Below are 23,039 nucleotides of genomic sequence, written 5' to 3' on the forward strand. Positions count from 1 at the left end.
GGTAAAATGGAGTTACTTATCAAACTGAAAATATTTTTAAAATATGTTGCTTTTACGGCAATTCACTATACAATTATTTGCCTCTTAAATACACATATGCTCCATCTCAATACCTCACATGAAGGAAACAAAAGGCAAATTACTTATGAATGTGTAAGCACACGTGTCAATCCAGGACACAGTAAGATGTTGGACTCAGGCCAGCCTGACTACACAGGGAGATCCTGTCTCACAAAAAGCACAAGAAAATAAAACTAAACAACACAGAATATGCAGCACCATATAAAGCTATATTAAATTATATAACTTTTCTCTCAGTTAACTTTGCTTGCTATGTTAGTCTAGTAAAATTTGAGTGTGCATAGGGAAATTTGTTCCCTTGTATGACAGGAGGGATAGTCAGAAAAGGTCTATCAGTTACAACTTCTAAGGTTTCCAAAGAAGGAAATGGATGCAAAGAGAAAAGCAATGAAAAATATATCAGGCTAATGTCAAAGAACTTGGTACAACAGCTACAAAAGACCTAGAATTTCAAATTTCAGGGAACAATTTATTTGAGAGAACTGGACTACCAAAAACAAGGATAGAGAACACGGTAAGTATACTATTATGTATGTAGAAACAGGAGAATTTTTGGCAGGAACAAGCAAGACTTTTAGACAAGAAGTAGAAATTCATTCCTGGTGTTGGGAAAAAACAATAGAGGAGAGAAAGAAGAATTCATTCTAAAGAGGAGGGGATTACAAAATATTCTTCCGTGATAAGGAAAGCTGCATAGGCCAGGCATATAGCAGGGAGATCTAGAAAGGCCATTGCGTGAGGCTGTGAAGTTGAAGCCTGGATTACCTTGGAGACCCCAAGATGTCAGAGTTGTGGGATACCTGCAGTGGAAAGTTGTTAACAGGGAGTGGAAACAGCCCCCCCAAAAAGAAGTGTGTTTTTTTTTCAGCTTGTGTTTTTCACAAGCTGAAAGGAATTGGAGATCTGTAGAGTATTCTGACATCAGACATGGAGTTGGGGAGTTTGGAGTTTCCCCAGATGGTTTTTCATCTTGCATTGATTCAATAATTCCTCACTATGTTTTTTTTTTTAATTTTTAACTTGAAAGATGATTACAGTTAAGAGATTGAATGAATTTCAGAAGAGACTTTGAACTTTGGACTTTTAAACATGCTGAGATTGTTATAGACTATGCGGACTTTTTAAGTTGGACTAAACACATTTCGCATTATTATATAGTTACAAGCTTATAGGGGCCAGAGAGGGGAATGTACTAGCTTAAATGTAATTGGCACCCATAAGATTATAGGAAGTGGCAGTATTAGGAGGTGTAGCTTTGTTGGAGTAGGTATGGTCTTGTTGGAGGACATGTGTCACTGTGAAAGCAGGTTTCCTATATGTTTAAGCCATGCCCAGTGGCTCAGTTCACTTCCTCTTCCATGTAGAATTCTCAGCTAGCTCTCTAGCACTATGTCTGCCTGCATGCCACCATGTCTCACCATGATGAACTGTAAGCCAGCCCCAATTAAATGTTTTCCTTTATAAGAGTTGCCATGGCCATGGTGTCTATTCACAGCAATAAAAACCCTAACTAAGACAGTTGTCTTCACATATGACAAAAGCCTGATAGTAAGCATAAATAAAATCTCTGGAATGCAAATCAACTTAGGGTATAGAAATAAACATGTAAAAGGGGTCGACACAGGGAGAGGAAAATGATTAAGCATTTTCTTTATTCATTTCACTAACAGTGTGAAAAGTGCAGTTTTACAAAGCATTAACATAATGACAGGAGTCTGCTTGACCAAATCACCTTACCAATATACTTCTGGAGTACATTAATTTTGGCTTATATAATCCTTCTTATTGTAGAATACTCTTTCCTGGCTGTGTCAGAATTTTATTTATTTGTTTATTTATTTGTTTGTTCATTTATTTATCTATTCATTCATTCATTCATTCATTCATTCACTCACTTTAACTGGAATGTTTGGTCAGGGAATTTTCCCTCAAGTTTTCCACATGGTGTATTATTACTCATCACCTTAATCTAGTTTTAACTCTTAAATTCTTGTTACCTGCTTGGGTGCTCGGCAGTTGCCTCTGGGGTGGGTTGTCTCCTAGGAAGGTAAAAATGAACAGAAAATCCTTGAATTTATAATTTGTAAAATATTTCAGACTTAGAAATATTTTACAGTTAATACAAAACCAGAGGAGATAAACAAGAAAAACTTTACTAAAAAATTTACTAAAAACAAAACATATCATATGTAAAACTAAATTTATAGCACCTTTGAAGATAGCACTAGTTAAGAAATTCCAATCCTAGTATTATCCAGCAAGTGGACAAGAATGAAAATAAAATTGAAAAGTAATTTCAGCAAAAAATATTTACTTACATATTTACTATCTGATTAATATTTGATAACACAAATATACTAATGTTCATATAAATCTAATTTATACCTTCCTGACCACAATTATAGAATAGGCATGCTTCAGGAAACCATGGTTTACATCAAAGATTTATTAACCATAAATAAACACTGTTCTCTTCTAGTATGCCTCTGTCTTTAAATATCTACAATACTGCAAGATATTCTAATCAAAATCTCCTTGATTACCTGATATAATTTGAGATTTAATTTCCAGAGCTTGAGTCTGGATAGCTGGAGGTTCTGGAATCTGAGGGATATAAATTTTCCTGGGTATATTGAAATGTGCAGGAAGGCTCAGTTCTGTTGCATATAAAATGGATTTAGGCTTCTTCAACTTCGACATATTAAAGAGCAAAAGGCACTGTAAATGGACATTGAAATTTTATTGTAATTTTCTCAACTTTTACCTCCAAAATACAAGGTAGCATTATATCCTCAGATAAAAGACTTGGAGGAAAATACATAAAAAGTACAAATAAGCTTATTTCTTTAGAAGTGTTATCATAAATGTGGGTAGAAGGTAGCACTAGCCCATACAAGTTACCAATGGCATCATCTTTAATAGTGACCCACATTACCTTTTCTAACGCTTATAGTAACCAACAGTTTATCTTGCAAGGAAAATATTCCTTAATGGACAAACCTGAAAGACAGCTTTACTTCATGAGCAGAAACCTATGCTCCTTCACATCTATACATCACATACTACCATCATTTGCAGGATATACCAAGTCACCATCTTCACTAATGACAATTTCTTTGACTACATAAAAACAACTAAGTTTCAGGTCAGGCCTTTTCAGATATCTAGATCAAATCACCTTCCCACCTAGATTTTGTATTTTTTAAATTCATATGGTCACTGTTCATAAAATGTGGGTTACAACACACTCCCATTCATATCCTCCTCTAGACACAATACTGTCCTTATGAAAATTGGACAGTAGCCTCAACAGTGTAAGTGAGGCACTATATACCTGAGAATAGATATCAAGACGGACAAAAAGGTTTAAAAAAACAACTTTTAGATTACCTCAGAATTTACAATTTGAAAGGAGAAATAAATAAACCAATGTCAATGTCAATCTCACATGAAACATATATCACCTAAAGGAAGAAAAACTGCCATAAACAAATTCTCTTAACTATCTTTTAATAAATTATTTTGAGAAGTAATACTGAAAAAAACAGATTTTAAAAGATAGAAAGAGAAAGGGGTTTCCTTCTGATAGGCTGATAGTTCAAAATGGTCACTCATTAAAAACTTTTTTGTGATAGCTGTATATATAAGGCTCAAATTTCACTATTCAGTATAACTATGAGGTTTAGTCAAAGAGAATCATCACCTTCTTGGAAGTATTTAGGGTAAGTGAGAGTTGTCCAGTTCTTGGTATTGACAATTTCTAGCTCAGTAGAGCTTTACAATCAAGGTCACCTTTAATATATTACTTATATCTTAGAAATTTGTAATAATCTTTATGAATTCTAGTACCTGAACAAATAAACCATTTTAGCTAAGATATCAATTTATCTACTACATATATATATATATAGATTTATATATATATATATTTATATATATATATCAATAGATAGATAGATGAGTATATGTGTGTATGTCCAACAAGGATGAAGAAAAATATCTGATGATAATCATAACAGTGATCACAAGTATGCATGAACAGAACATTATTTAATGGGAATTTTACAAAGTTATCTCAATTTTCATAAATTACCATACTCATTTTATTAACAATATAAAAATGGCAACTTGGAGAGGATTAAGTAACCATCCTATAATCACACAGGTCGACATGGTTTGAGAGTCTATAAGTAGCTTCATAATTTGATACCAGGCATCATCTTGGGCAACTTACAGAAATTATTCCTACACACACATTACCTGAGATTCAAATGTAATTGTTCTAGAGTAAGCCTGTATGATAGAGTTACTATAAGTTCCCCAGAACATTCTAATATTCAGTCAGAACTGACAATTATTGGGAATTCAAGACTATACTGTCATGATTAAAATTATTTTAGATGTCAATATATTTAACAAAATGAAATAAAATACCACTGAGCTCCCTCCTAGGAAAGAAAGAATATTCATCACTTTCCATGTAAAAATATAATTATACTATAAGAGAACAGCAAATTTTCAAGAGTAATTAGAGCCACTGAGACAACTCACCAGATCTAGGCACCTTCCCTCAAGACTAATGCCCTGAGTTAGATCCTTGGGATCTACATGGTAAAAGGAGAACACCAATCCCTGAAAATTATTCTCTGACTTCCATATGCCTGCCTTGGCACATGCAGACTCAAAGGTGCCAAATGTGCACACACACACCCCAGACACACACACAAAATGAATGAATGAATGAATGAATGAATTAATTAATTAATTAATAAGTATCCTTTTTTTCACAACAGCAACTTAATAGCATCATTTCTCCATTCCTACCTCAATCTTAGTTAGTCCTAGTAGGGCAACGGCCGCACGAATGGTACTACTCTCCAGAGTGCCAGAGATAGCCCTTCGTTCATACTCAAGCGTTGACATCTGTTGCTGTGCTGCAAAAGCCAAAGCCTTTTCCTTGGCTTCATTAGTCAGTGGTACTTTAAGGTCTATATCAAGGATTTGATGAGGTTTGCAGTTCAAATATAGAATTGGATCTTCCTTATTATATTCTGGGGAAAGTAAAAAATTTGTTCCCTTAGCAGTGTTATCACGCACAGATTTGTGATGTTAAAAACAAAGTGGAATTAGTTATGGTATTCATTAAAGAGAGGAAAATAAATGGGTAGTACACTTCCATTGATTCTAAATAACTGATTAAAGAATAAGACTTCAAAAATAAAAGGTAATCTATTGGTATTCTCTAAGAGAAGTTTTACTTAATAATGCTTTCTTAAAAATATCAATATGCTCAAAACTTAGTAAACTGTGATCCTGATAAAGTAGTCATAGTAACCCTTATGAAGACAATATAGGGCAGACTCTCACACCCCTAATCCACTAAAGGCTGTTAGCCACCAAGACCACTTCCTTCTATTGCTAACAACGGAATATGCCTGTCCCTTATCCACATTTTCTATCATATGAGAACAAAACCCACCAGTTACAGGATGTCTCCAAAGACAAATTTGATCTCAAGGTAAAAAACAAAATAATAAAAAAGTCTCTATCTTACATGGGGAAATCCTCTTGACCATGAGGAAGAGATTTCTTAAGAAATGCTACTATGAACTAACAAAAATAATACCCTCCCCACCAACCTTGATAAAATAAAAAACTCATTCTTGTCTCTGTTGGCAAATTCCTTCATTTGTCCGAATCAGTGCCCACTCATTTCCCTTAGCCCCCTTTCTTTCCAACCAAAACTTCTGTCAGAGTTCATAGTCAGTCTCAATTTTTTATTTCCACAATAATTGAAATTAGTTAACACACATATTAAAAATAAGGTATGGGAAATAGAAATAAACACAAAAGTGATGACCTTTAAGGACAAGCAAAAAAATAAAACTTCATTTCACTAACTAATTCTTTCAGTGCTAGCAGTCAAAAATTCAAAATAAGGATAGAAATCTAGAGTATAATAAAATAAATGATTCTTTGAGAATGTAGAGATTTGATTTCCAAACAGAAAACAATAGGATTTATTGAGTAATATTTGGTATACTAAATTCCAATATTATCTGACGACTAAAAGCATAGATTCATAAAGAAGTCATCAATCACGTTTTTACTGGTAAAATGGTGTTGTTTCATTGACACAAACATAATAGAGTTAGAAGGAGGCTTTCTAAAATACAAATGCATATTGGAAAAAACTTCTATAAAAAATGTTTGCATGACCATACGAGGAATAATGTCATCTGTCAATATAACGAAGCAAAACACGCATAACATACCTTCTTCTTGAGAAGTACTATAGTCAATTGGACTTGGAGGCTTCATTGGAAGGAAAATGGAAGGCAAAGGTATCAAACCTTTCCCTTCTATAATATATATCAAATCTCCAATCTAAAATATAAGCATATAATGATAATAATAAATTTAAAGCACTCATAAAAATATAAACAATAGTCATGTCAAAGTGAAAATCTATACACTTTCTAGGAACTTTCTTGCATGCTTTTCTGAACAACCTATGTATTAATTTATATGGGCAAAAGTAAAACACATAGTAATACATTAGTGTCCTATAATTTGTTATGAAATCATATAGGAAAGTTGAATAAGGAAGTCTTAGAAATTTTTTACAAATATTCTTAGGAAACCATCTTAAAATGATCATGCAAACATTAAAGAAACTTTGTCCTGTCCTGTAACAATACAACAACAATCACAACAATAACTTTATTTCTTTATTATTATTATTATTATTATTATTATCATAATTATTACAGAACATGTACATCCATGAGACTATTTTTAAAGTGTGAATTTTCAAAATGAGCATATGAACACCTAAAGCATTTAAGAACATATTATTACATAAGAAGTACAAAAGGCTAAATAGACAAAGCAAAAATGTAAGTGGGAACCATGTAAGGGCAGCAACATTATACAGAGAAATCAACAGTGGTGAGCATGCTTGTTTTGTTTGACTAGTAGCTATTAAGCCTCAGGGAAATTTACTAGGTCTCTGAGTTTCATTTTCCTTCCCTGTACAATTGGTGTCTTTAGGAGCCTAGAGCACAAACGAAAACAAGTCAAAGAAAGGAGCTTCTAAAGACATAACAGAAAAATGACAGTGGGGAAATATTATTAGTTCCTGATTCAAACAAAGAAGCATAAATGAAGGAAAATGTAGAATCATGAGATAATTAGGTAATTTGTAACTGACTAGATATTTGATGGTATTAAAAAGAAGTTAAAATATTTTTAAGAATATGGTGTCATTGGCCTTGTCAAAAATAGGCAGTTGTAATTATAAGATAGTGAAGTATGAATAAGAGTATGTGGTGATTGGGACTTACTTCATTATATTCATAGAACTGTTTAGCCATGTTATTAAAAATGGGGGCAAAATAAGGAGCAACCTTATTGTAGCTTCTTTTCTACAGTTCGATGTAGAGAAAATCAGCATATGCTACTCCATATTATGACTGATTTAAATTAGGATTATTTTGAAAAGAAGGCAATTGAAAAGAAGTAGGTATAGAACAAATTCTCCTTTGCCCCATGTACATAAAAGCCAGATATTCATTTACAATGGTTTCTTCCCTTTCTCTCTATCAGAAAGGACAAAATTTGATCAGAAAGTCTAATTAGATGCTCATATAACTGCTGATGATTCTTGGTTATCCTACACCACAGAATTCCATTCATTTGACTTCCTGTACTATGCCCTATATATACACTCAGTCTCTTGATTTTATGTTGTCAAGCTTTTAAAAATTTCAGTTCTTGTTGAAGCTGTTATGCAAGTGGAAGTTCTAATCCACCTCTTATTCATTCTTTAGCTGTCTCTTCCAATAAACACGTTAAAAAGCTTTTGTTAGTTTTACATTTGTAAGAACAATAGGTTCCTTCCCTCTATAAGTATTTTGTATTTTACATAATAAATTTTTGATCATTGTATCAAAAGAAATTAAATTCAGGATTTGGGGAAGACCACACAAAAACACATGTAAGAAGTATTTATTCTAATCAAGGTATGTAGTAGCTATAGGAAGGCAATAAAGTACTGGAAGATAAATATACTAGAGAAAAGAAAGATAGGTGCTAGCTGGCTCAATGATAAAATTCAAGCATTTGTGGAAGAGGCCTAGTATACCACAGCAAGTGGATGTAAAGCCACACACTTAAAAGAGCTCTCATATTAAGAAAAAATTCCCAGCTGGGCGGTGGTGGTGCACGCCGTTAATCCCAGCACTTGGGAGGCAGAGGCAGGCAGATATCTGTGAGTTCGAGGAAATCTGGTCTGCAAAGCAAGTTCCAGGACAGGATGGTTACACAGAAAAACCTTGTCTCAAAAAACCACCTACCCTGGCCGGTCGGTGGTGGCCCACTCCTTTAATCCCAGCACTCAGGAGGCAGAGGCAGGCGGATCTCTGTGAGTTCGAGGCCAGCCTGGGCTACAGAGTGAGATCCAGGAAAGGCACAAAGCTACACAGAGAAACCCTATCTCGAAAAACAAAACAAAAAAAAAAAAAAAAAAAAAAAAAAGAAAAAGAAAAAAAAAAAAAAATTCCTGCCTAATGTTACAACTTTCCTTTTAAAAATAAATTCAGCCGGGCAGTGGTGGCACATGCCTTTAATCCCGGCACTCGGGCGGCAGAGTCAGGCGGATCTCTGTGAGTTCGAGGCCAGCCTGGGCTACCAAGTGAGTTCCAGGAAAGGCACAAAGCTACACAGAAAAACCCTGTCTTGAAAAACCAAAAAAAAAAAAAGTTCAGTCAATGCTTGGTAGCTTCTAGAATGAGAATACAGCAGAATCCATTCCATAAAATAAAATCAGATGCTGGAAACTACAATGCAGACAGATCAATATGTCAAGTTACTGCTGTGATCTATAATGTTGGTATGCTACCTATTCTCTCAACTTCAGGAGATGAAATTCCTCAGGGACTGAGTTCTGATTCTGCTACAGTTTCCATTTTATACCTGAAAGGATTTTGGTCTTCTGGCATCTAATAGCAGGAGCTTTTAGGAATGTCGTGAGTCTGCCTGTAAGCTGAAAATTTTTATGAACACAGATAGATTTGTACAACTATATCTTCAAAGTTATGTAAATATTTCCTTTCTTATTTGAAAATTAAAGTAAAACACACAAAAGTGAAATAAATGTGTACTCCTGGAAACACTGTTAGTAGAAATGGTTTTACTTTATAAGTAGAAAACTACCAAATAGAGACCTAATTACTTCACTTTTTAACAAATGGGGTTTATTAGGAAAGGGGTTATCACACATTTAATAATAACAAGAACAAACCATTTGTACTTGATTGTATGTATAATAGCTAGTTAAGCATATAAGTGTATTTTTAAATTATAATTAGCAATATACTTGAATGTACAAATTAAAAGCAACTATAATTCAATCAAATACTTTAAATTGTAGCACTCTTTCCAATAGGTAGCAATTTATTTCTGATTGTTGTTTTGTTTTATCTTAATGTTTTCTCTGGAAAGGACAGAATATATGTAATCAAAGGTGTGTTTTAATAAGTGAGGATGTCAAAATAAGCTTGATTATATTTTAAGTAATTTAGATTATGTAGATAATTATATTATCATTTATGTAGGTAGATAATATTCCATAGTCTACTTCAAGGAAGAAAGTTGATTTTTATAATTCTACTCTTGAAAATAAATTTTCTATAATTAAAAATTATTTTTAAACGGTATTTTGAACATTTGATACAATCAATGGACATTTGATACAATCAATGGTATCTAACAACAACTACAATTATTTTCACATTTTTTTTATATAGAGAGAAATATAGTTCCATCCTAAAAGATTTCCTTTCCATTGCTGAGAATGAAATCCAAGGCCTTGTGAATGCTACACAAGCCCTCTACTACTGATCTACAATTCTAGGTAATGAATAAGATAAAACCAAGGGAGTTTTATGATGTAATTTTTCTCAGTGGGAATTTTACATGTAAAATTAAAGTATATCTTATAATTAATAGAATATACTATTTTTTCACACACAGTTAATTCTATAGATACTAGCTAAGTATTATCTCCTAATAACATTGATTGGTTAAATATAGTGAACACACATGATATATGTGGCTGTATTGCTATATATTCTGATGATTCTAAATTTCCTCCTCAGATTATCTTAGTCAGTCTCTCAGAGTTAGTCTCCCATCTCTTCTTCTTCTCTACCCACCATCCCCTGAATTGTTCTCTTCTTTGTTGTTTTTAAGAACTAAGCTACATGAATGCCACAGGTAAAAAGAAATGAATTCCATAAACAGCTTGGGAGGTTGGAAGCAGATCTTTCCTCACATGACACTCTGAGGAGATGCGAGCCTTGGTCAATTCCTTCATTAAAGATTTTATAGACCATAAGTAGAGGACTTAGCATGACACAGGCCAGTATGGGTCTCTTCATGAACTCCACAGAAGACTGATAAGTAAGAACTAGAAGAACTCTGTTGAAAAAACAGCACAGAGAATAATTCTGTTCTTACCGATTCGTTGCTCAGGATGACGGCACAATAGCGAATGTGCATATCAAAGGGAAGATAGTAGATCTCCAGGCTGGAAGATCCTTTTGCTCCCAAGAAAATTGTATGCATTGAACAAAAGAATTCTCTGATGAAGCTAGACTTAATTGCTAAGAAAACATGACACAGAGAAAGTTGATAAATAATAGTATAAGTATTAGTCAAACAAACTATTGTTTCAAAAATAATTAACATTTAAGGATGAATAAAATGTTGGAAACATTATAATATAATATTATTAGATAAAACATGCCAGGCTGTGGTGGTGCATGCCTTTTATCTCAGCACTCAGAAGGCAGAGCCAGGCAGATCTCTGTAAATCTGATGCCCAGCCTGGGCTACAGAGCCAGTTCTAGGACAGCCAAGTCTACACAAGGAAACCAAAAGAAAAAAAAGAAAAAGATAATACATACTTTTTAATAAAAAACTATTGGTAACCTGATCTCAAGCTTGATAATAAAAATTCCTTAATAATGAATCTCATGAAAGGAGTACTATTTAATTTATATATAAATTAAAATTGTATATAATTTTTTATATATAAAATTATATATAAATTCACATATATAAATGTGGTCACTCTTGAATGTCCAATTTTAACAATCTGTGAAACAATTCACATAACAAAGTAAAATGGACAATTTGAATTGGAAATAACTACTATATACACAAAAACATACATATTTGTTTTTTGGTAGTTTTAAAATATGTTGACAGATTCCTCAAATCCTACTAAAATGTGGTGATATAATAGGTGAACCTTAGTGATTTTATCTAAACAAACATTGTATGCTAGACTTCAGCAGACGTAATGTGCCATGTTTTCTGATACTAAATGGGGAAATGTAATCCAATATCTGTCTAATGTTTTCTCTTTACTTACTTTTAAACCCAGTTATTACTCTATGAGAAGCCTGAGACATATGGCAATCCCACTTGTAAGATTTTAAGCCAACAATCCCAGCTAAGACACCAGTGGGGAAAGGCAACATTACACATTATTACACATTAGACACATGAATAAAATAGCTTAGAAATATTCCAGTCCCAGCTTCCATCTGATGGTAATGCCTTGAGAGACCTTGAGGTGAAGTCATGCAGGTGAGCCCAGTCAACCCAGAAATATAAGACAGAACAGTTACATCTGATTTTATGTTTCTGTGTGCCACTGTAACCGTGATGGATTGTTCTGTAGATATAGTTAAGCATAATATTTCTACAATCAGTGTTCTGTCCATCATTCTACCTATCTTTTAAAACATTCTTTCACAGCATATCCATACTCTTAGTAGAGTATGACTAAATACAATGTTCAAACATTAGGCTTTTCAGCAACATAAGGACTATCTTCTGAAAGTCAAATTGGAGTTCTTTGAAGCCACCTCTGCGTAACTTTGCCGATCTTTTCAAGACTTGTATTTACTTAATAATATTAAATGAAAAACTTTATTTTTACAATTCCAACTTTAATAATATCTGGTATCTAAACAGGTTAAATAAAATTCAAAAGTAACATAGAGACCAGATATTTAACCTGGTCCCTATATGCTAGTGAAAACAGATGAACAGGTAAAAGGAAAGATGTTAGCACAGTTCTCAAAAGGGCACTCAACAAAAATGGCAGACAACCAACCAGTCAATCTCCGTCTAGCCAGAAATCTCTAGAAATTTCCATTCTATCATCACAACCAACCTGATGAATATTTCATTCATTGTTTTTCACATAAAAATCAGATCCATGGCAGATGTGGCAGCACACGCCTTTAATCCCAGCACTCAGGAGGCAGAGGCAGGCGGATCTCTGTGAGTTCGAGGTCAGCCTGGTCTACAAAGTGAGTTCCAGGACAGTCAGGACTATTGTACAGAGGAACTATGTCTCAAAAAAACAAAACAAACAAACAAAAAATCAAATCCAAGTAAAAAAACCAGAACCCTTTCACTTAGGTACTCACAGGTTCTTAAGCCATTTTCAGCATGGGAAGAACTCCGATCAGCAGCGTCACTGTTCATATGATGACTATCAGAAGAGAGAAAGAACATCAACATTATACACCCAATATTTTGTAAAATTTTCTATTTTTTTATTAAAGACTGTATATATTTAGTAATTATTGTTATCTACAATACAACATGTGGTGTTCATATCGTTTTAAAACCTCAAAAATTAGAAAAATAGAGAAAATGAATTTTTCATATTTCTACCATTTCTTGAAAAGAGGTTCTCACTGTGTACACTTTGCTAGCCTACAACTTATTATATAAATCAGGATGACATTGAACTCACTGACATCTGCCTCTCTCTGTCCCCCTAGTACTGGGATTAAAGGCATGTGCCCAAATGCCTAACATTATTTATAAATATTAGTGAAATGTTCCTCTTTTACCTTTAAATAGTGAGACAAAAATAGGGTATATTTCAGAGCTAAACAGAAATTCTCTACAAAAGTGGTTGTAGAACGAATTTCCTTTCCAGGAAAAATCTTTTTAATTATTTACATATTTGCTCCATTTTATAAATATAAATGTAGGATACATGGCAGTTTTAAAATTTCAGTTGCAGTTCCGGAAATGACAGAGCCATGAACTTTTACCCACTTTAGTTAGTGTTTAGGATTACTTTGATCCCTAAGCTATCAAGCAATATTTACTATTTACAGATATATACCTAAATTTGACCCTGAAAAATACTATTTCTAAATAAAGTTATCATAAATATCTCCATTCCCTTTAATTCCATTTGAATATCATGAATAAAACTCTCTTAGCAACACATTTGTTGATATTATTTCCCACTTTTATAATCATTACATGCTTTAATTCTACTAATACATATTTTGGTAGGAAATTTAAGTACTGGAATAGCTTTTGTTAAAAAGTAAGGAACCTTAAATATTTTGTGTAATGTGAGCATCTGATAGACACTTTAATTAAGGCTGTCCTTTCTACAATGGCTAGATACTTTCACATGTAAAATATAGATCACACAAAAAAGTAAAAAGAATAATAAAGATAGTGTCTTATTTCTCCATATATGGCTCCATTGTCATCTCTTTGATAATGGAGACCTAAGCAGAATTATTGATTAAAAGTCACAGATAATCTACAGGTTCATTTTGTTCAATATTTGCAATCTCATCTCTAGTCTTTGAATCCTTTTTATCAGAGTCTATAGAAAAGTACATGTGTCTGAGCTTCATATCCCTTTTCTTTTGTGTGTTTTGTCAGAATCAAATAATAAAAAAGCCCTTGGAAATATTTGAAAGTTGCCTCATCTCCAAAGAATATTCTTAAACTCAGATAAGTTAAGATTCAAATACTGCTCATGATAATGACAGAAAACATTGTGGATTTAGAAGCCTGTCTCACATTCTTATGAAACTAAGTATTATGATTATGGGAGAAATCTGAAAATAATTTAGTCAAAATTGTATGGTTTCTAAAAATTCTACTATACTTAATGATAACAAGTCTAGAAATTCATTGACAAATACCATTCTTTTATAAAATTAGTGTCTTGGTAACCCAAAGTCAAAAGAAACAATATCTCACCTGCCTTTTTGCTACTACTGATACCCTATCCTTTTTAAATGTTTTTAGATATTCACAGATGCCTGCTAGAGATGTTTCATGAGGAGCATTTTGAAAGCTTTCTAGTCTTGGGGAAAACAGCACCAAAAGAGGATAAAGTGTTTACAAATTCTCGATCAAAAAATATTTCTTGTTAATTCATTAATGAATGAGAGTGAGTGAATAGAAATTATTTTTTGAAATATGGATGAATGACATATTTTACTTTTGGGTACTGGTATATAGCTCTTCTCAATCTAGAATGGTCAAAACATCATTGAGCTGGTTATCTTCTGAACTTGAAAAGGTAGCTTGAAAGGTTATATCCTACTCCAAAATATTTTGAAAAAGGGTTATCGAGAACTTTATTAGAGTCTTCGTGATGTTACTCTATGGTAGATATTCAAGGTTCTATATAATCCGGGGAGCCAACAATATTGTTCAAATCTAATGTTTATACATCATGAGATGGTATATGAGAGAATCAAGTTTGGGTTCATTTTATTCTCCATATGTCTATGTTTCTTTAAAAACTGAGGGGGCATGTATCAGTGGCCATATGGAAAGTCTATGAGGTCACAGCAGCCAGGCAATCATCTATAAATCATGAAATAAATGATCACAAGACATCAAATGTTATACTGTCTTTATCATGGATTCTGTAGTTTTCAGAACAGTGGGATATAAATATTAGTTGCAGAGGCCATCCAATCTATGGTATAATTGGTATAGGTGCCCTAATACACTCAAACACTTGTCCAACACTCTAACGAAATGTTCCTAATTTTCAGGGTAGCAGAAGTATTTTTAAGTCATGTCTTTTCAAAATTTAGCTTTTGTTGTTTTTTTTTTTTTTTTTAATAAGAACTAGGATCTATAACTATCTCTAACTGGGTCTTCATTTACATGGCTATTTTGAGTCCAGAAATTTTGTAATATAGTGAAAAATAATGAGTGTTGTAAATTCATGAAGCGTCCGATCTCTAATGGAATGTACTCTATAAGGAATACTTAGGAAGCAGAACGTTAAACACTTAGCATCCTTTCAGCCTTAATTCATATGTATCTCTACTTCTCTTATAGACCATGAGTAAAATCGTACTTTCATATCTCCTTGCCTGGCCATTACCATTGCTTCTGCAATTCCCCCTTCTCCTGATCTTTATGTGTATAGGAAACATTTCCCCATCCTTTAGACTCTGTCTAGAAAGATATTACTCATCATTTTACTCATTCTTTCAGAGCCCAACTTATGCAAAAACACCAGACTATAATCTATGCCAGATGTTCTCCAATACATTGGATAATAGCACTACTTAAACAAGAAGATCAAAAGGTATTTTTTGACATAAAATATTATAATTAATGCATTTTACTCCGTCAAAGTGCTTCACTCTTAAGAGATTTTTATTTTCTTCTCTATTTCATGGTTGGCTCCTTATGAGTCACACATACACCTGAGTCATCTTCATTTCCTAATTACAGCACTGCTAGTGGTACCACTAAGTAAAAATCTGTTGAACACATAAAAAACTCAGTATCTCTGGAAGAAACTAGCAAATCATATCACTGAAAGAAATAACAGAAAATGTACTCATTTGGAGCACATCCAATCTATTGATAAATTTCAAACTTTAGCTAAAGTCACTGTACTAATCCCTATCTGGTAATTCCTTTGGATTTATTTAAAGTAAGAACTGCTTAGGGCTGGGGATATAGCTCAGATTTAGGAACATTTGTTGCTGTTCTAGAAGATCACAGTTCAGTTTCCCAGCATCCATGTAAAGAAGCTGTCAATTGCTCATAATTCAAGTTCCAGGGGAATCCAAATGTCCTATCTAGCTTTTATGGGAATCTGAAGAAATATGTACACACACACACACACACACACACACACACACACACACACACACACACACAATGAATGTTTAAAAGAACACCTTAATAGTTTTTATCATATTTGTGGATCACATACCCTTAAGTAAAACAACTCTATTTTCAGTGTCGTTTAATTTTTTGTTGTTGCTGTTTGAAACCACATATATGAAAACTTCATTTTTGAAAGCCCTCACTGGAAGATGTTGTATGTTTGAGGACACTCTGGAATATCTAGGGAGTACAAGATTCATTTTTTTTGGTTTTCGAGATAGGGTTTCTCTGCGTAGTTTTGCGCCTTTCCTGGAGCTCACTTGGTAGCCCAGGCTGGCCTCGAACTCACAGCGATCCGCCTGGCTCTGCCTCCCGAGTGCTGGGATTAAAGGCGTGCGCCACCACTGCCCGGCAAGATTCATTTTTAAGACACAAACACCTACACAAAAATGAAAGCTAAGGGCAAAGTGCAAATGATTTTATTATTTAGTTTGTGTAGGTATGTTTATCTCATATATAAACAATACCAGAATATGTAAGCCAGTTCCCTTGCTGAGAAATTTAGGTTTTACATCTTATGTGATTAAAACCTTGAAAAAATATCCCCACTGATTCTTATAGACATCACTTAAAAATAATATAGACTTTTCAATGCAAAATATTATCACATAACTTTCTCATTGTAGAAGTGCAATATTATACTGTGACTAGAGTGGAGGAATTTAAATTTCAATAAATTTTTAAAAAATATATATTGTTCTTCTTGATAGTCTAATGATTAAATTTATATTCTAGGATATTACTGAGACAACATATTTACATGAGTCAACATACTTATATGGTAGGCTATATTAACTTGCATAAATTTTTGGCCTACTACATCATACTTTCATTCTGCTCATGATTTTAAATTCATTTCATAACATTTTCTTTGTGTTTGGAAATTTGTTTAAAAAAATAACTCTTTTCACCAGGTGGTGGTGACACATGCCTTTAATCCCAGCACTTGGGAGGCAGAGGCAGGTGCATCTCTGTGAGTTCAAGGCCAGCCTGTGCTACAGAGTAAGTTCCAGGAAAGGCTCCAAAGCTACTCAGAGAAACGTGTCTCCAAAAAATTTTTGAAAAATACTCTTTTCACTTTTTTCATCAGAGAAGACATAGAAAAAGAACTAAGGAGATATATTAAACAAAAAGCAAACACATGAAACAGAATAATCCAAAAGTTTTAGAAATATGGTAGACACATTTCCTTTGGTTGTGCTTCTTGGTGAGTGGATCATTATTTTGATGGGTACTTTCAAAATACCCTTTGTAGAAAAAAAATAATTTCATTATTATATACTTGCTCATTTCATTTTTTTTATATTTAGGAATGATACATTAGAAAATATTGTGTCCTTACTGGTAACTTTGCAGTCAAGAGCTATGAGAATTTTACAACCTTTGATCAAATTATGCACGTTAAAAGATACACAAGGGTTGGAGAGATGGCGCAGCCATTAAAGGCTAAGGCTCCCAACCAAAAGGACAAGAAAACAATGAAACATGCCAGCTTTGTGATATAAAATTCCTATGTTGTATTTCAAATCATGTAAGTAAACTAAATTTTCTCATTCATAATTTTTTTTTATGATGTTGGGTTTTTATGTTCAGATACTACAACACTGAAAAGGAATATGGCTCTAAAATATAAGTGAACAGTATAAGTGTTCACTGTTAATATGAAAAGAATATATTACAGCCATTTAAGCAAAATCTGTGATGACAAAGAATCTCTTATTCAAGCAAGAAACTGAAAAATATAAAAATACAGAATTATTGGATCAAACATTTTAAAGCATACTTGTGTGTCATCCTTAAAAACTAACATAAGATCTCCTATACAAATGCAGGCCATGTCAGCCAGAAGAATAGGTAGGCTATCTGGCCTAGGAACTCTCCCACTTGCTCAATATAAGTATAAAATCAAAGCTGCTTACTCTCGGATCACAGTAGCTTTGGAAGACGAAGTTATTTGTGATGGCAAGTACATAAGTGTTGTGGATTCCACAAGAATAACACTGAAATAAACATGGAAATAATTATTTCTAATTGTAATGTGAAAAATTCAGATAACAACAAACCATGGTTCCTTTTCATTTTTTTCTCATCATCTATAACCTATATTCACAGAGTATACATATGTGCTCGCTCATTCTGCAACTCAAAGAATATATTAGGGAAAAGGGGAAGACCTCAAACAGAAACATGTGAAATATTTATATAGAAAATAAAATTAAAATAAAATACAAATAAACAGGCCTAGGGGAGATAGAACTAGTATTCAAAATGGGTATAACACATTTTCAAATATGTCCAGAATCCTTCATAGAAACTATGAAACATAAACATCTTGTTGAGTCATTGGCTAAAGTGTCATCAATCAGTCTGCCAAACATTATAGACTTTTGCCAATGTTACTGGCTACCCTCCACCACCCGACAGAACGCTCTTTTTTTAAAGATACAAATTGCTTATGACATTGAAGAAATCAACCTTATGCCAACTAGAAGCTTCACTCCTACTGACTTGGGTATTCAAGGAGCTGGAAGGTACTATGCATGCTACTCAAGGGAAAAAAATCCCTATCACCCAGCTACAAACCCCATTATAGTAGTAACACAAATATTAGAGGAGTAACTAAACACTATCTAGTTAAATTTAAGGCCCATTCTATAAGATGGAGGCCACACCTGACACTGTTAACACAGCCAAGAACCTGAAACTAGATAGGTCATGGACCTAGGAAAAAACCTACTACTATTAGTCTGTAGTAATAGTAACAACAAAATGACTCCTAGTGATATATTACTATACCCATAGATCAGGGTATTGTTCACCTTTTACCAGAGAAGTTTCTTGTTGCAATAGATGGAAATTAACACAGAGGCCCACAACTAGGTGATGTGTAGAGTGAGAGACCCTGGAGCACTCATCCCTAAGTGGGATGTGTTGAACAAGTTGCAGGGATCTATGTGTAAGAGGAGGAAGAAAATTGCAAGAGCCAGAGGTTGAAGATGACTCTAAAGAAACAATGTCTTCCAAATGCAACAGGAAGGATACATATGTAAACACACGGAGACTGTGACATCAATGCCTGCGAAAGTCCCAGCCAGACAAAATCCAAGCACAGAGATGAAGCAGAACTGAATACAAAGCCCCATCTCTAACCAAGATACTATTTGTAGCTGATATCTGCTGAAAAAGGGAGAATCATTTTCCTCCCTTGGAGTGACACTAGATATATAGACGACACTCCAGTATAGGTCTCATGTTCACAAATAGTTGGCCAACACAACTCTGTGATTTTTATGCACTGTCTGTATTTTTTTGTTTGAAATTTTATATTTTTTAATTATTTGAAATGCATTTTTGTTTTTTTTTTCAGGGGGCATGAAGTTGGGAGGGTAGGAAGGATCTAGAAGTTAGGGGAGAGGAAAGTATATAATCAAAATATGTTGTATGAAAAATCTTAAAGACAGTAAATAAAAAAGAGAAAAATATGAAAATGTAAAGAAACAAGAAACAGATGACTGAAAATGTCTGTGACCCAGATATCATATTTACCAGGAAACAAATTCAAACTAATTATTACACATGCCTTCAAAGAACTACAGAAATATACTAAAGAAGTAAAAGAAAGTAAGAGGTAATGTAGCATTAAATATAGAACAACAAAAAAAGATTATAAAAAGGAACCAGGTAGATATTCTGGAGTTGGAGATGAAAACAGATATGAGAAATTTGCTGAAGAGCTCAATAGTATATTTGAATTTATGTAGATATGGAAATGATAAATTCACAAATAACTAATTCAGTAAAATAAATTTTGTTTAGTCAATCATTATCGATAATAAATTGTTAAAAACCTGAAGACAAAGTGATTAAAAATGTTTCAAATCACCAAATATTAATAAGTTATCAAATGTAAAACACAAAGCATTTTATATTCTATTGACACTTTCTGTCCAAATACATATATTACATGCGTCTGATTTCTAGGTTTGTCTATTTTAGAAGGAAACTAATTTTCCTTTTCTCAGCAGTTATCAGCTATCTATCTTGGTTAGAGATGGGGTTTTGTGGCCAATTCTACTTCATCTCTGTGCCAGAATTTTGTCTGGCATTGATGTCATAGTTCACAGGAATACAAAGACTATAAACACATGCAATTTTCCTCAAAAGAATCATGTTGAAAATAGATTGTGAACTACAAGAAATTTACATTAAAACAGTAACTTACCGAAAATCTCCACCCATTGAAAAGGGATTTTTAACATTCACAGTGACTTCTTTCCATTGATAACATGGAGCTTTGCATTTTAGAATATCCTAAAGTAAAAAAAAGTCACAACAAATAATAATGTAAAAACCCAGAATATCTTTAATTATTAACTGCAACCTCAAAAATCTACTGTCCACGGGATTATAACAATAATTAATAAAATTATTTCCCCCAAAATATTTTACTATTAAAATTCACATGAGGTAAAATGTATTTATCTCATACTTATCCATAATAATATGCTAATAATTAAAATATTTGCTTTGAATGTCTCTTAAATTGATCTCCTTCAAACTGATTTCATAATTGAATAATGATTTCAGAAATAATCAGACATGATTTCTATCTGTAAGTTATATATATATATATATATATAATATTTGTATCTATCACCTAAGACAAAAAGAAGTATATATGTGTATCTTTGTAAACTATGTATGAATTCTAGCTTGTCTATGTTCATATTGTGGTGGTTATAATGACATGCTAATAATAAAAGTACAGTTATAAAATAAAAAATTCAAATTAATTCTGTATACAAAAATTTCTAGAAATTTTACAATTATGAACAGTCATGACTGTCTTCAATACTTTCTCCATTATAATGTAATCTACTTCCTTTTGACATGAGTGGGAAGAGGAGGCTGTAATCAGAGCTGCACAGCATTCAGGCATTCAGTTTTCAGGCTTTCTCTCCCTTAATGAAGTTAATGATGGAATAAAATCAACCATCCCACTGAACTGCACGTGACAAAGTAATACATTACTTGAGAGAATATGTGAAAGAATCAGAGATGTGAAGTGTTCGTTATTAAAGAGGAAACTGGAAGAAAACAATGTATCATAGTCTAGTATCATTCCCAGTAAGTCAGTCTGTCTGTGTGATCATCGTGGTGCTCTTTTCTAATATGTGACTACCAATTAATATTTTGAGTCATTCTTTGTACTTCATACTTTGGCCTTGCACACTCAAAAGTTTTGTTTTGTTTTGTTTTTATAATATACACAGAAACCTGGCAACAACAAATTTGCTTGTCTTTACCATTTATCCATGGCAGCAAGTAATATTTAAACAAGATGTTTATAAAAGTATTCCAATGTATTTCTTCCCCATATTTTGAGATACAAACATGTAGAATTCAGTCAAGAACAACATAATCCTTCAATAAATGTAGCATTAGCATGAACCTTATAATGGATTGACTCTACAGAACACACAAGTTAAACTGATGAATGCCCAGTTAGAAAGATGATTGAACATGTAAAGGTGCTTGCTGCCAAGCTTTTTAACCATTTATTGAGGAGGTATGCAGGTAGCAAGTTCCACATAGAAGGAGAAAACTACCTCCTGCAAGCTGTCCTCTGACTTCCATCATGCTGTGGCACACATGTTAACATAGATGTGCAAGCATCTGCATGTGTATGTGCATGCACCACACACACAATATATATAAATTAAGTTATCTTAAAAAGTTAATAAATGTCCATAGCAGAAACTTTCAGTGCCCTCACCCCACAATCTTAAATTACAAAGCTGGATGGCCCACAATAGATGACCTAAAGGACTAAGAACTGAACCAAGATAAACAGGCAAGAATAATCATGGTGGAACATTACAGGGGCTGGGGAACAGGAGAAAAAGCATACAAAATAAGTTCAGTTTACTCACAATTGCTTTAAAGTTTAGTATTTCTCCTTTCAGACCAAAAGCCATTGTACTGCCTCCTACTCCACCCTTGGGTTTTGAAATTAATAATAGTGTAGCTTCAGCAGGATGGAGGAAACGACTTAAAAATTTCACAACAAGGACGATTTGTTTTCTGTTTAATAAAAAATAAAAGAGAAAACACTATATTGAAATAAAAGACAATTAAATATATATTAGGTACAGATCAAGTTTAGTACCTACACCCGGAACAGTATCCACTTTTATGAAAAATTAAAACAACATTCAAGCATGAAGTCATCTGTATAATCTAAATTTAACTATCAAGTATGTGTATAATATATTATATATTAGAACTTCTAGCACGGAACAATATTAAACCATATATATTTTATATGAAGTTATGAGTACATTTTTGTCTGTAAACACCTAGTCATGTCCTGTACTTGTTCTTGATTATATGGAGTGAACAAAAAACATTTAACAAAAATTACTGAATTAAAATAATACCTCATGCGAAGTTTGGAAAGTACAATCTGATAATGTTAAATAGAAGTAGTATGTTAGTTATTTGACAAAAAATCAATTAAAAGATGAAATAAAGAAAATGTATCCAGGTGTTTTCTTTTTTAACATGTCATATATAGTATAACACAGTCTAACGGCAGAGTCTACAGCTGTGGACAAGATACTATTCACCTGTTTATAGAAAAATGCTGATACAGGGCCACATTTTGACAGCTTAAGTGCTCTGCTATAAGCCTTAAAAGGAAGTACGCAGAACCTTTTGAAACAAAAGGCTTACACAGCACAAGAAGATTTCTTGGAAGCTATCACAGTCTCATGGGTTGTGAACAGCTAGGAGGCTTGCTAACTTATGCTCTTGAGAATAGTTACAGGGTTTGAAACAGTGGCAGGGTACTATGAAATTGCCTCTTCCCATCTATCATGCAGTCAATTTTGTTCTCTTCTGGC

At 33.1% G+C, this 23,039-nt stretch overlaps 1 protein-coding gene across 1 annotated transcript in view; it reads right to left on the reverse strand.

Moving 5' to 3' along the window:
* The window catches only part of Cfap47 (cilia and flagella associated protein 47), a 236,509-nt gene that overhangs the window by 89,731 nt on the left and 123,739 nt on the right, over positions 1-23,039 (reverse strand). The window contains exons 38-46 of the mRNA XM_028872040.2: positions 22,068-22,218; positions 20,357-20,445; positions 18,054-18,134; positions 12,591-12,655; positions 10,603-10,748; positions 6,357-6,468; positions 4,906-5,132; positions 2,625-2,799; positions 2,079-2,120 (exon numbers count right to left, since the gene is read on the reverse strand). Of these exons, the coding sequence (XP_028727873.1) occupies positions 2,079-2,120; positions 2,625-2,799; positions 4,906-5,132; positions 6,357-6,468; positions 10,603-10,748; positions 12,591-12,655; positions 18,054-18,134; positions 20,357-20,445; positions 22,068-22,218 (1,088 nt within the window). The remainder of the gene's footprint in view (positions 1-2,078; positions 2,121-2,624; positions 2,800-4,905; positions 5,133-6,356; positions 6,469-10,602; positions 10,749-12,590; positions 12,656-18,053; positions 18,135-20,356; positions 20,446-22,067; positions 22,219-23,039) is intronic.

This window comes from Peromyscus leucopus, chromosome X (genome assembly GCF_004664715.2).
Source record: "Peromyscus leucopus breed LL Stock chromosome X, UCI_PerLeu_2.1, whole genome shotgun sequence".
Taxonomy (NCBI): domain Eukaryota; kingdom Metazoa; phylum Chordata; class Mammalia; order Rodentia; family Cricetidae; genus Peromyscus; species Peromyscus leucopus.